At 45.9% G+C, this 12,584-nt stretch overlaps 1 protein-coding gene across 1 annotated transcript in view; it reads right to left on the bottom strand.

Annotated features, from left to right (window-relative positions):
- LOC136626336 (ovostatin-like) overlaps positions 1-12,584 on the bottom strand; it is a 117,714-nt gene that overhangs the window by 48,205 nt on the left and 56,925 nt on the right. Inside the window, exons 22-25 of the mRNA XM_066601310.1 lie at positions 11,136-11,367; positions 2,394-2,517; positions 2,168-2,286; positions 220-271 (exon numbers count right to left, since the gene is read on the bottom strand). Of these exons, the coding sequence (XP_066457407.1) occupies positions 220-271; positions 2,168-2,286; positions 2,394-2,517; positions 11,136-11,367 (527 nt within the window). The remainder of the gene's footprint in view (positions 1-219; positions 272-2,167; positions 2,287-2,393; positions 2,518-11,135; positions 11,368-12,584) is intronic.

Genomic DNA, 12,584 nt, shown 5'->3' with positions numbered 1-12,584 from the left:
GGCGGGGATAAAGGGATGTGAGGCTGTTTCCATAGGAAAACGCAGAGACCTTAGAACAGAATCAACCTTGAATTCAAAAAGAGAAATACAGAGAGAGTGAATCAAGGGCAGCAAGACTATCAGGCAACACCGGGTATATAAGCTAGTATGTCTTATATCCCCTTTACACATTCTTGAAAATCTCAGCAAAACTCATATTACCCATATTTATGTTCTTACTTGTCGCTAGAATCAGCCAACTGATGGTGTCTTGTCTTGGCATTCCATCAGACTTGTTAAAGAATGGAAAAGTATACTTAAGTATGAATTAAAATAAATGCTAAACGTCCTAAAAATCATCTTCATACCTAGTTTAAAAGGAACTCTAGAGCTTACTGGTCAACAATATGTGCTGTTATTGTGAAGTGTTGGTGTGTAGAAGCAACAGCATCATTTCTTTAGGAAGCAGTAGTCAAAGAACACGACAAGTTCAAAATGAGTGTAGAAGAAACTTTCAAAAAGTTTTATGGATTGAGGTTTCCCGAGGGAGCATTAGCACTCAAAACCAAGATGACCGTGAGCGATTCCCATTGTCATTGTGGGTGGTGGGGAGTGCTTCATTATTAGATTACATCAGAGGCATATTACCCCATAAGGCATATCAACATCAGTCTTATCAACACTGAGCTTATATGAGGCTCAGTGTATAAAGTAACTATTGCTCTGGTGGATGAATACAAGCAAATCCCCAAAGCCATTCTTTAAACTCAATTCCATTATAACACCTTGGAAACCTTGGCCATACACTAAGATGTGAATATATATGTTTTTTAAGGTCAATTTGCTCTCTACGAAGACTAAAAACCAGGCCAGACCATGTCCAGCTGACAGCATTACACAGCTCATAAGAGTGCATTAAAGGGGTTCTCCAGGACTTTTACTATTGTTGACCTATTCTCAGGATAGGTCATCAATAGTTGATTAGCAGGGTCTGCCACTCAGGATTGCTGCCTATCATCTGATTACCAGACCCGATGTTAGCGCGGACAGTGCTGGAAGCAGATAGTGCTTTCCATATCATAGGAAGTTGGTTTGGTACTGCAAACACAGTTGGCATTGAACTCAATGGGAGCTGTGCCTGTAGTACCAAACCAGGCTGCTGCAGTAATGACAGCACTATTTACTTCCCATGCTGTCTGCACTGACAGTGGGCCTGGCGATCTGCTGATCAGCGGCTTTCCCAAGTGGTGGACCCCAGCCAATCAACTATTGATGTCCTAACCTGAGGATATGTTATCAATAGTAAAAGTCCTGGAGAAACCCTCCAAGACTTTCTCCTTTAATAAGTCAAACATCTGTGTCAGCAGGACTATTTATGTTTCCATTTACAGATTGAATGCAGAGATATTGAAGGGTGGGGTGTTATGTCTGGTGCTCCATCTTCCCTGTCCATCACTCATGAAACATTGCATGAGAAGCTGCAGCTACATACAAGGATCTGTCCCATGATCTGTTTATACCCAGGACTATGACGGTAACAAGAGGGCATCCGCTACGTCTAGAAGAAAGAAGGTTTTATCACCAACACAGAAGGGGGTTCCTTATTGTAAGAGCAGTGAGACTGTGGAACTCTCTGCCTGAGGAAGGGGTGATGGCAGAATCGAAAGAGGAGTTTAAAAGGGGACTAGATGACTTGTTAGAGCGCTATGATATTTCAGCATATAGACATTAAATAACAAGAAGGGTTGTTAATCTAAAAAGATGATCCATGGATTACTCTGACGGCCATTATGGAGTCAGGAAGGAACTTTTTCCCCCAGATTGAGGGTAAATTGGCTTCTGTACACTTGGATTTTGTGCCTTTCTGTGGATCAACAAGTGGGAGGGAGGTGCAAACGGGCTGAACTGGATGGACGCTTGTCTTGTTTCAGCCAAGCATACTATGTTACTTTCCTCCTTGTTTTTCAGTTATTGATTTACACTAGGTACAATTTTTAGAGATTGAGGAGGTTTCTTAATATTTTAAGAAACCTACTAGGCAGAGAAAGGAGAACTACAGGTTCCTGAAAGCCGTTCTAAGATATCTTAAAACATATAATGTATTCACACGCACAATTAATTTCTGGAAAAATAAAACGCAAAAGTAACAATCAGGGCCTGTAGTTGAAACAGAACACACAGCCCTTACCTCTACAATAAAGATCATTTTAACGGTGTCTTGACGACGTGACACAGAAACATCATCGGGCCCACCACATTTGTCAGAAATAGTTTTTGTGTATGCAGATACTATGATCTTCGCATCACCTTTAATGACAGAAGTGACCAGCTGAATGAATCAGAAATATCCATGATATAAAAAAATTAAAAGTGCAAAAAGAATCTTAATGGTAAAAAAATAACAGAATTCTCACCTATTGTGTTGCATTTGATTAGAAAATGCTTAGTGGTCCTTTTCCCTTTACATATACAGGTCACATCATCGTCACTGGAGGACATCACCTCACAGGCAGCAGAAATGTTAAAACTTATCTGAAACTGTGCAGAAGCAAAAATATTGACATTAAAGTAATAGTACTTTACAGTTTTGCTATGTTTTTATATAACATTTAATTTAAAGAAGAGATGTTGGCTCTCCTGTATGACATAGTATATAGAAATGCTGTCTGCACTCCTGTGTGGTGTAGTATATAAAAATGCTGTCTGCACTCCTGTGCAGTGTAGTATATAGAGGAGCTGTCGGCTCTCCTGTGTGGTGTAGTATATAGAGGAGCTGTTGGCTTTCCTGTGTGGTGTAGTATATTGAGGAGCTGTTGGCTCTCCTGTATAGTGTAGTATATAGAGGAGCTGTCGGCTCTCCTGTGTGGTGTAGTATATAGAGGGTCTGTTGGCTCTACTGTGTGATGCAGTATATAGAGGAGCTATCGGTTCTCCTGTGTGGTGTAGTATATAGAGGAGCTGTCGGCTCTCCTGTGTGGTGTAGTATATAGAGGAGCTGTCGGCTCTCCTGTGTGGTGTAGTATATAGAGGAGCTGTTGGATCTCCTGTGTGGTGTAGTATATAGAGGAGCTGTCGGCTCTCCTGTGTTGTGTAGTATATAGAGGAGCTGTCGGCTCTCCTGTGTGGTGTAGTATATAGAGGAACTCTCGGCTCTCCTGTTTGGTGTAGTGTATAGAGGAACTGTCGGCTCCCCTGTGTGGTGTAGTTTATAGAGGAGATGTTGGCTCTTCTGTGTGGTGTAGCAAATAAAGGAGCTGTGGGCTCTCTCTGTGGCATACTATATAGAGGAGCTGTTGGCTTTCCTGTGTGGTGTAGTATATAGAGGAGCTGTCAGCTCTCCTGTGTGGTGTAGTATATAGAGAAGCTGTCGGCTCCCCTGTCTGTTGTAGTATATGAAGGATCTGTCGGCTCTCCTGTGTGGTGTAGTATATAGAGGAGCTGACGGCTCTCCTGTGTGGTGTAGTATAAAGAGAAGCTGTCGGCTTTTCTGTGTGGTGTAGTATATAAAGGAGCTGTCGGCTCTCCTGTGTGGTGTAGTATATAGAGGAGCTGTCGGCTCTCCTGTATGGTGTAGTATATAGAGGAGCTGTCGGCTCTCGTGTGTGGTGTAGTATATAGAGATGCTGTCGGCTCTCCTGTGTAGTGTAGTATATAGGGAAGCTGTCGGCTCTCCTGTGTGGTGTAGTATATAGAGAAGCTGTCGGCTCTCCTGTGTGGTGTAGTATATAGAGGAGCTGTCAGCTCTCCAGTGTGGTGTAGTATATAGGGGAGCTGTTGGCTCTCCTTTGTGGTGTAGTATATAAAGGAGCTGTCGGCTCTCCTGTGTGGTGTAGTATATAGAGGAGCTGTCGGCTCTCCTGTATGGTGTAGTATATAGAGGAGCTGTCGGCTCTCGTGTGTGGTGTAGTATATAGAGATGCTGTCGGCTCTCCTGTGTGGTGTAGTATATAGAGATGCTGTCGGCTCTCCTGTGTAGTGTAGTATATAGGGGAGCTGTCGGCTCTCCTGTTTGGGTGTAGTATATAAAGGAGCTGTCGGCTTTCCTGTGTGGTGTAGTATATAGAGGAGCTGTAGGCTCTCCTGTGTAGTGTAGTATATATGTGATGTAGTATAAAGAGGAGCTGTCAGCTCTCTTGTGTGGTGTAGTATATAGAGGAGCTGTCGACTCTCCTGTGTTGTTTAGTATATAGAGGATCTGTCGACTCTCCTGTGTGGTGCAGTATATGGAGGAGCGGTCAGCTCTCTTGTGTGGTGTAGTGTATAGAGGAGCTGTCGGCTCTCCTGTATGGTGTAGTATAGATGTGATGTAGTATATAGAGGAGCTGTCAGCTCTCCTGTGTGGTCTAGTATATGGAGGAGCTGTCGGCTCTCTTGCGTGGTGTAGTATATAGAGGAGCTGTCGGCTCTCCAGTGCGGTGTAGGATATAGAGCATCTGTCGACTCTCCTGTGTGATGTAGTATATGGAGGAGCTGTCGGCTTTCCTGTGTGGTGTAGTATATGGAGAAACTGTGGTCTCTGCTGTGTGGTGTAGTATATAGAGCAGCTGTCTGCTTTCTGGTGTGGTATAGTGTATAAAGGAGCTGTCGGCTCTTCTGTGTGGTGTAGTGTATAGAGGTGCTGTCGGCTCTTCTGTGTGGTGTAGTATATAGAGCAGCTGTCTGCTTTCTGGTGTGGTATAGTGTATAAAGGAGCTGTCGGCTCTTCTGTGTGGTGTAGTGTATAGAGGAGCTGTAGGCTCTCCAGTGTGGTGTACTATAGAGAGTACCTGTCGCTTCTCCTGTGAGGTGTAGTATATAGAGGAGCTGTCGTCTCTCCTGTGTGGTGTAGTATATAGAGGAGCTGTCGGCTCTCCTGTGTGGTGTAGTATATAGAGGAGCTGTCGGCTCTCCTGTCTAGTGTAGTATATAAGGAGCTGTCGGCTCTCCTGTGTGGCGTAGTGTATAGAGGGACTGTCGGCTCCCCTGTGGGGTGTAGTTTATAGAGGAGATGTTGGCTCTTCTGTGTGGTGTAGGATAAAAAAGGAGCTGTGGGCTCTCTCTGTGGTGTAGTATACAGAGGAGCTGTCAGCTCTCCTGTCTGTTGTAGTATATAAAGGATCAGTCGGCTCTCCTGTGTGGTATAGTATATAGAGAAGCTGTCGGCTCTCCTGTGTGGTGTAATATATAGAGAAGCTGTCGGCTCTCCTGTGTGGTGTAGTATATAGGGGAGCTGTTGGCTCTCCTTTGTTGTGTAGTATATAAAGGAGCTGTCGCCTCTTCTGTGTGGTGTAGTATATAGAGGAGCTGTCAGCTCTCCTGTATGGTGTAGTATATAGAGGAGCTGTCGGCTCTCCTGTGTGGTGTAGTATATAGAGATGCTGTCGGCTCTCCTGTGTGGTGTAGAATATAGGGGAGCTGTCGGCTCTCCTGTGTGGTGTAGTATATAAAGGAGCTGTCGGCTTTCCTGTGTGGTGTAGTATATAGAGGAGCTGTAGGCTCTCCTGTATGGTGTAGTATATATGTGATGTAGTATATAGAAGAGCTGTCGGCTCTCCTGTGTGGTGAAGTATATAGAGGAGCTGTCGGCTCTCCTGTGTTGTTTAGTATATAGAGGATCTGTCGACTCTCCTGTGTGTTGCAGTATATGAAGGAGCTCTCGGCTCTCTTGTGTGGTGTAGTGCATAGAGGGGCTGGAATAGGACCTGTCTGCTCTCCTATGTGGTGTAGTATATAAAGGAGCTGTCGGCTCTCCTGTGTGGTGCAGTATATGGAGGAGCTGTCGGCTCTTCTGCGTGGTGTACTATATGGAGGAGCTGTCGGCTCTCTTATATGGTGTAGTATATAGAGGAGCTGTCGGCTCTCCTGTATGGTGTAGTATATATGTGATGTAGAATATAGAGGAGCTGTCGACTCTCCTGTTTGGTGTAGTATATAAAGGAGCTGTTGGCTCTCCTGTGTGGTGTAGTATATGGAGGAACTGTGGTCTCTCCTGTGTGGTGTAGTATATAGAGCAGCTGTCTGCTTTCTGGTGTGGTGTAGTGTATAAAGGAGCTGTCGGCTCTTCTGTGTGGTGTAGTGTATAGAGGAGCTGTCGGCTCTCCTGTGTGGTGTAGTACAGAGTGAGGCTCTGTGCTCTCCAGTGTGGTGTAGTGTATAGAGGAGCTGACGGCTCACCTATGTGGTGTACTATAGAGAGGAGCTGTCGGCTCTCCTGTGTGGTGTAGTATATAGAGGAGTTGTCGTCTCTCCTGTGTGGTGTAGTATATAGAGGAGCTGTCGGCTCTCCTGTGTGGTGTAGTATATAGAGCTGTGGGCTCTCCTGTATGGTGTAGTATATAAAAAAGCTGTCGACTTTCCTATGTGGCGAAGTATATGGAGGAGCTGTCGGCTCTCTTGTGTGGTGTAGTATATAGAAGATCTGTCGACTCTGCTGTGTGGTGCAGTATATAGAGGAGCAGTCGGCTTTCCTGTGTGGTGTAGTATATGGAGGAGCTGTCTGCTCTCCTATGTGGTGTAGTATATAAAGGAGCTGTCGGCTCTCCTGTGTGGTGCAGTATATGGAGGAGCTGTCGGCTCTCCTGTGTGGTGTAGTATATGGAGGAGCTGTTGGCTCTCTTGTATGGTGTAGTATATAGAGGAGCTGTCGGCTCTCCTGTATGGTGTAGCATATATGTGATGTAGAATATAGAGGAGCTGTCGGCTCTCCTGTTTGGTGTAGTATAAAAAGGAGCTGTTGGCTCTCCTGTGTGGTGTAGTACAGAGAGAGGCTCTGGGCTCTCCAGTGTGGTGTAGTGTATAGAGGAGCTGACGGCTCACCTGTGTGGTGTACTATAGAGAGGAGCTGTCGGCTCTCATGTGTGATGTAGTATATAGAGGAGCTGTCGACTCTCCTGTGTAGTGTAGTATATAGAGGAGCAGTCGGCTCTCCTGTGTAGTGTAGTATATAGAGGATCTGTCGGCTCTCCTATGAGGTGTATTATATAGAGGAGCTGTTGGCTTTTCTGTGTGGTGTAATATATAGAGTATCTGTTGGCTCTCCTGTGTGGTGCTGTATATGGAGGAGCTGTTGGCTCTACTGTTTGGTGTAGTATATGGAGGAGCTGTCGCCTCTCTTGTGTGGTGTAGTATATAGAGGAGCGGTCAGCTCTCGTGTGGTGTAGTATATAAAGGAGCTGTCGGCTCTCCTGTGTGGTGCAGTATATAGAGGTGCTGTTGGCTCTCCTGTGTGGTGAAGTATATAGAGGGGCTGTCGGCTCTCCTGTGTGGTGTAGTATATAGAGGAGCTGTCGGCTCTCCTGTGTGGTGTAGTATATAGAGCAGCTGTCGGCTTCCCTGTGTGGTGTAGTATATAGAGGATCTGTCCGCCTTCCTGTGTGCTGTAGTATATAGAGGTGCTGTTGGCTCTCCTGTGTGGTGTAGTATATAGAGGAGCTGTCGGCTCTCCTGTATGGTGTAGTATGTACAGGAGCTGTCGGCTCTCCTGTGTGGTGTAGTATATAAAGAAGCTGTTGACTTTCCTGTGTTGTGTAGTATATAGAGGATCTGTCGACTCTCATGTGTGGTGCTGTATATGGAGGAGCTGTTTGCTGTCCTGTGTGTTGTAGTATATGGAGGAGCTGTCGGCTCTATTCTGTGGTGTAGTATATAGAGAATCTGTCGACTCTCCTGTGTGGTGCAGTATATAGAGGAGCTGTCGGCTCTCCTGTGTGGTGTAGTATATAGAGGATCTGTCGGCTCTCTTATGAGGTGTAGTATATAGAGGAGCTGTTGGCTCTTCTGTATGGTGTAAAATATAGAGGATCTGCTGGCTCTCCTGTGTGGTGTAGTATATGGAGGAGCTGTCAGCTCACCTATGTGGTGTAGTGTATAGAGGAACTGTCGGCTCTTCTGTGTAGTGTAGTATATAGAGGAGCTGTCGGCTCTCCTGTATGGTGTAGCATTTAGAGGATCTGTCGGCTCTCCTATGAGGTGTAGTATATAGAGGAGCTGTCGGCTCTAATATGCGGTGTACTATATAGCGGAGCTGTCGGCTCTCCTGTGCAGTGTAGTATATAAAGGAGCTGTCAGGTCTCCTGTGTGGTGTAGTATATAGAGGAGCTGTTGGCTCTTCTGTGTGGTGTAGTATATAGAGGAACGGTCAGCTCTCCGGTGCGGTGTAATATATAAAGGAGCTGTCGGCTTCCCTGTGTGGTGTAGTATATAGAGGAGCTGTCGGCCTTCCTGTGTGGTGCAGTATATTGAGGTGCTGTTGGCTCTCCTGTGTGGTGTAGTATACAGAGGGGCTGTCGGCTCTCCTGTGTGGTGTAGTATATAGAGGAGCTGTCGGCTCTCCTATGTGGTGTAGTATATAGAGCAGCTGTCGGCTCCCCTGTGTGGTGTAGTATATAGAGGAGCTGTCCGCCTTCCTGTGTGCTGTAGTATATAGAGGTGCTGTTGGCTCTCCTGTGTGGTGTAGTATATAGAGGAGCTGTCGGCTCTTCTGTGTGGTGTAGTATGTACAGGAGCTGTCGGCTCTCCTGTGTGGTGTAGTATATAGAAGATCTGTCGACTCTCATGCGTGGTGCAGTATATGGAGGAGCTGTCGGCACTCCTGTGTGGTGTATTATATGGAGAGAGCTGTCGGCTCTCTTGTGTGGTGTAGTATATAAAGGAGCTGTCGGCTCTCCTGTGAGGTGTAATATATAGAGGAGCTCTGGGCTCTTCTGTGCGATGTAGTATATAGAGCATCTGTCGACTCCCTGTGTTGTGCAATGTATGGAGGAGCTGTCGGCTCTCCTGTGTAGTGTAGTATATGGAGGAGCTGGGGTCTCTCCTGTGTGGTGTTGTATATAGAGCAGCTGTCTGCTTTCTGGTGTGGTGTAGTGTATAAAGGAGCTGTCGGCTCTTCTGTGTGCTGCAGTGTATAGACGAGCTGACGGCTCACCTGTGTCGTGTAGTATAGAAAGGAGCTGTCGGCACTCCTGTGTGGTGTAGCATATAGAGGAGCTGTCGGCACTCCTGTGTGGTGTAGTATATAGAGGAGCTGTGGGCTCTCCTGTGCGATGTACTATATAGAGGAGCTGTCAGCTCTCCTGTGTGGTGTAGTACATAGAGGAGGTGTCGGCTCTCCTGTGCAGTGTAGTATATAGAGGAGCTGTCGGCTCTCCTGTGTGGTGTAGTATATAGAGGGTCTGTTGGCTCTCCTATGAGGTGTAGTATATAGAGGAACTGTTGGCTTTTCTGTGTGGTGTAATATATAGAGGATCTTTTGGCTCTCCTGTGCGGTGTAGTATATAGAGGAGCTGTCGGCTCTCCTATTTGGTGTAGTATATAGAGGAGCTGCCGGCTCTCCTGTGTAGTCTAGTATGTAGAGGAGCTGTCGGTTCTCCTGTGTGGTGTAGTATATAGAGGATCTGTCGGCTCTCCTATGAGGTGTAGTATATAGAGGAGCTGTCGGCTCTCACATGCGGTGTACTGTATAGAGGAGCTGTCGGCCTTCCTGTGTGGTGCAGTATATAGAGGTGCTGTCGGCTCTCCTGTGTGGTGTAGTATATAGAGGAGCTGTTGGCTCTTCTGTGTGGTGTAGTATATAGTAGAGCTGTCGGCTCTCCTGTGCAGTGTAGTATATAGAGGAGCTGTCGGCTCTCCTGTGTGGTGTAGTATATAGAGGAGCTGTCGGCTCTCCTGTGTGGTGTAGTATATAGGGGAGCTGTCGGCTCTCCTGTGTGGTGTAGTATATAGAGGAGCTGTCGGCCTTCCTGTGTGGTGCAGTATATAGAGGAGCGGTCAGCTCTCCTGTGCGATGTACTATATAGAGGAGCTGTCGGCTCTCCTGTGTGGTGTAGTATATAGAGGAGCTGTCGGCTCTCCTGTGTGGTGTAGTATATAGAGGAGCTGTCGGCTCTCCTGTGTGGTGTAGTATATAGGGGAGCTGTCGGCTCTCCTGTGTGGTGTAGTATATAGAGGAGCTGTCGGCCTTCCTGTGTGGTGCAGTATATAGAGGAGCGGTCAGCTCTCCTGTGCGATGTACTATATAGAGGAGCTGTCGGCTCTCCTGTGTGGTGTAGTGTATAGTAGAGCTGTTGGCGCTCCTTTGCGGTGTAGTATATAAAGGCGCTGTCGGCTCTCCTGTGTGGTGTAGTATATAAAGGAGCTGTCGGCTCTCCTGTGTGGTGTAGTATATAGAGGAGCTGTTGGCTCTTCTGTATGGTGTAGTATATAGAGGAGCTGTCGGCTCTCCTGTGTGGTGTAGCATATAGAGAAGCTGTCGGCTCTCCAATGTGGTATAGTGTGCAGAGGAGCTGTTGGCTCTTCTGTGTGGTGTAGTATATAGAGGATCTGTCGGCTCTTCTATGTGGTGTAGTATATAGAGGATCTGTCGGCTCTCCTATGAGGTGTAGTATATAGAGGAGCTGTCGGCTCTCACATGCGGTGTACTATATAGAGGAGCTGTCAGCTCTCCTGTTTGGTGTAGTATATAGAGGAGCTGTCAGCTCTCCTGTTTGGTGTAGTATATAGAGGAGCTGTCGGCTCTCCTGTGTGGTGTAGTATATAGAGCAGCTGTCGGCTCTCCTGTGCAGTGTAGTATATAGAGGAGCTGTCGGCTCTCCTGTGTGGTGTAGTGTATAGAGGAGCTGTCGGCTCTCCTGTGTGGTGCAGTATATAGAGGAGCTGTCGGCTCTCCTGTGTGGTGCAGTATATAGAGGAGCTGTCAGCTCTCCTGTTTGGTGTAGTATATAGAGGAGCTGTCGGCTCTCCTGTGTGGTGTAGTATATAGAGGAGCTGTCAGCTCTCCTGTGCAGTGTAGTATATAGAGGAGCTGTCGGCTTTCCCATGTGGTGTAGTATATAGAGGAGCTGTCGGCTCTCCTGTGTGGTGCAGTATATAGAGGAGCTGTCGGCTCTCCTGTGTGGTGCAGTATATAGAGGAGGTGTCGGCTCTCCTGTGTGGTGTAGTATATAGAGCAGCTGTCGGCTCTCCTGTGTGGTGTAGTATATAGAGGAGCTGTCGGCTCTCCTGTGTGGTGCAGTATATAGAGGAGGTGTCGGCTCTCCTGTGTGGTCTGTTGTATTATAGTGCATCTTTTAGCCGTTTTGCGTATGCCTGTTACATTAGCATTGTAGCTCGCCCCTGCAGTCGGCTTAAATACTAGTCTCTTTCTACCTTGAAGACCTGAGATAGTGTAAAGAGTGTATTACCTCAATGCACTTGTCCATGTTGTTTACAACAGTTACATCTATGTAGAACTTTTCTCCTCTGGTGCAATACTTTGGTGATCCCACTTCCAGGAAGATTGGTAATATTGTTATCATTTCTGGAGTCTCATTGGCCAAACCCAGACCTTCCTTTTCTGAGATACAAAACACACAGCTCTTCCAACTGGTGATAGAGTCCGGGCACTTGTCTGTTACGGTTCCTTCACCATCTGGCCTAAGGGTTATAAATGTAGTAGGACAATGTTGAGTAAGTTGATCACGAGGGGTGCAGCATTTCCAACCCAGCAATGAATTTAGACACACATTAGTAGTCAATGTAAGATTATCAATGAATGGCCATCCATGAAATGCATAGGATCCACCAGAGCTGGTACTGCTCTTGTGACCTATTTCTTCGTTTTGGCAGCTGGGTGGGTCCCATACGAGGGTCCTCCATTTATAACCTGCATATGACTTATAGGTCATATGAATAGGGGTTGTTATGGTAATTAAACTAGGATTTGCATTATGATTAGTGGGGTTTGGATCCGGGGACATACATCGAGATGAGCTGTAGTGGTATATATGTGTTTCTTTTGCGGTATAGCATATCTCAAAAGTGTGGAAACACCCATATAAATGAAAATGGTTTGGCGGTTTGAAAACTGTCAATGAATTTCACCAGGAAAAATGTAGCACTGAACTCATCATCTCAAGAATGTGGGCTTAGCCATGTGTCCGTACAGCAAATATGTGCTAGGCATATATGCCATCCTTACAAAATCCAAATGCTGCAATACCCGATGGAGCACAACCCAGAATGGGTGATACAGCAACTTCAGATAAACCCTTGTTTTCCCTATTAGGTGAAGTTCAACCGACGAAGCAAATGTCTTTGTGAATGGTGAGGTCAACCATCAAAATCACTGATACTGGTATGGTGTGGTCTATAGGGAACCCAACTTGTTGTCCTTTTCTTTATTGGGTGAATGTTAAGAGCAGACTGTTAAAAAAAGGTTGTCAATTAAGACGAGTTGCCTTCGTGGCTGTCAGAGGATGGAACATTTCCAGCCTCATTATGGACATGTTGTCAGAGACTATCTTAATGTGTAGTTTCCCCAAAAGTAGATTAGTCATAAGGGTCTAGTCGGGTGACCACCACATTCTCCCCATATGCCCCTTTGTCAAGGCACTTGTTTACTCTGAGAAGATACGGTCGCTCATCTGAAACACAGAATTGTTAATGCTTGTGCTAGCATCAAAAAATATTTTGGTAAAAGTTCATCAGAAAGAGTTGAAAAGGAGAGGGTTAACACTCGAACATGGTGGGTAGCTTATTGAACATATTCTCAAGAGATTTTGTTAAATTTTCTAGTTTCACATAAAATCTGTTTTATCATAAGAACAAGTATAGTTATGTTAAAATGAAGTACATTCTTGTTTTCCTAGTGA

Source organism: Eleutherodactylus coqui, chromosome 4, assembly GCF_035609145.1.
Source record: "Eleutherodactylus coqui strain aEleCoq1 chromosome 4, aEleCoq1.hap1, whole genome shotgun sequence".
In the NCBI taxonomy this organism is placed as follows: Eukaryota; Metazoa; Chordata; class Amphibia; order Anura; family Eleutherodactylidae; genus Eleutherodactylus; species Eleutherodactylus coqui.
Note: the sequence above shows the minus strand (reverse complement) of the source record. Positions and strands in the feature narration are given on the sequence as shown.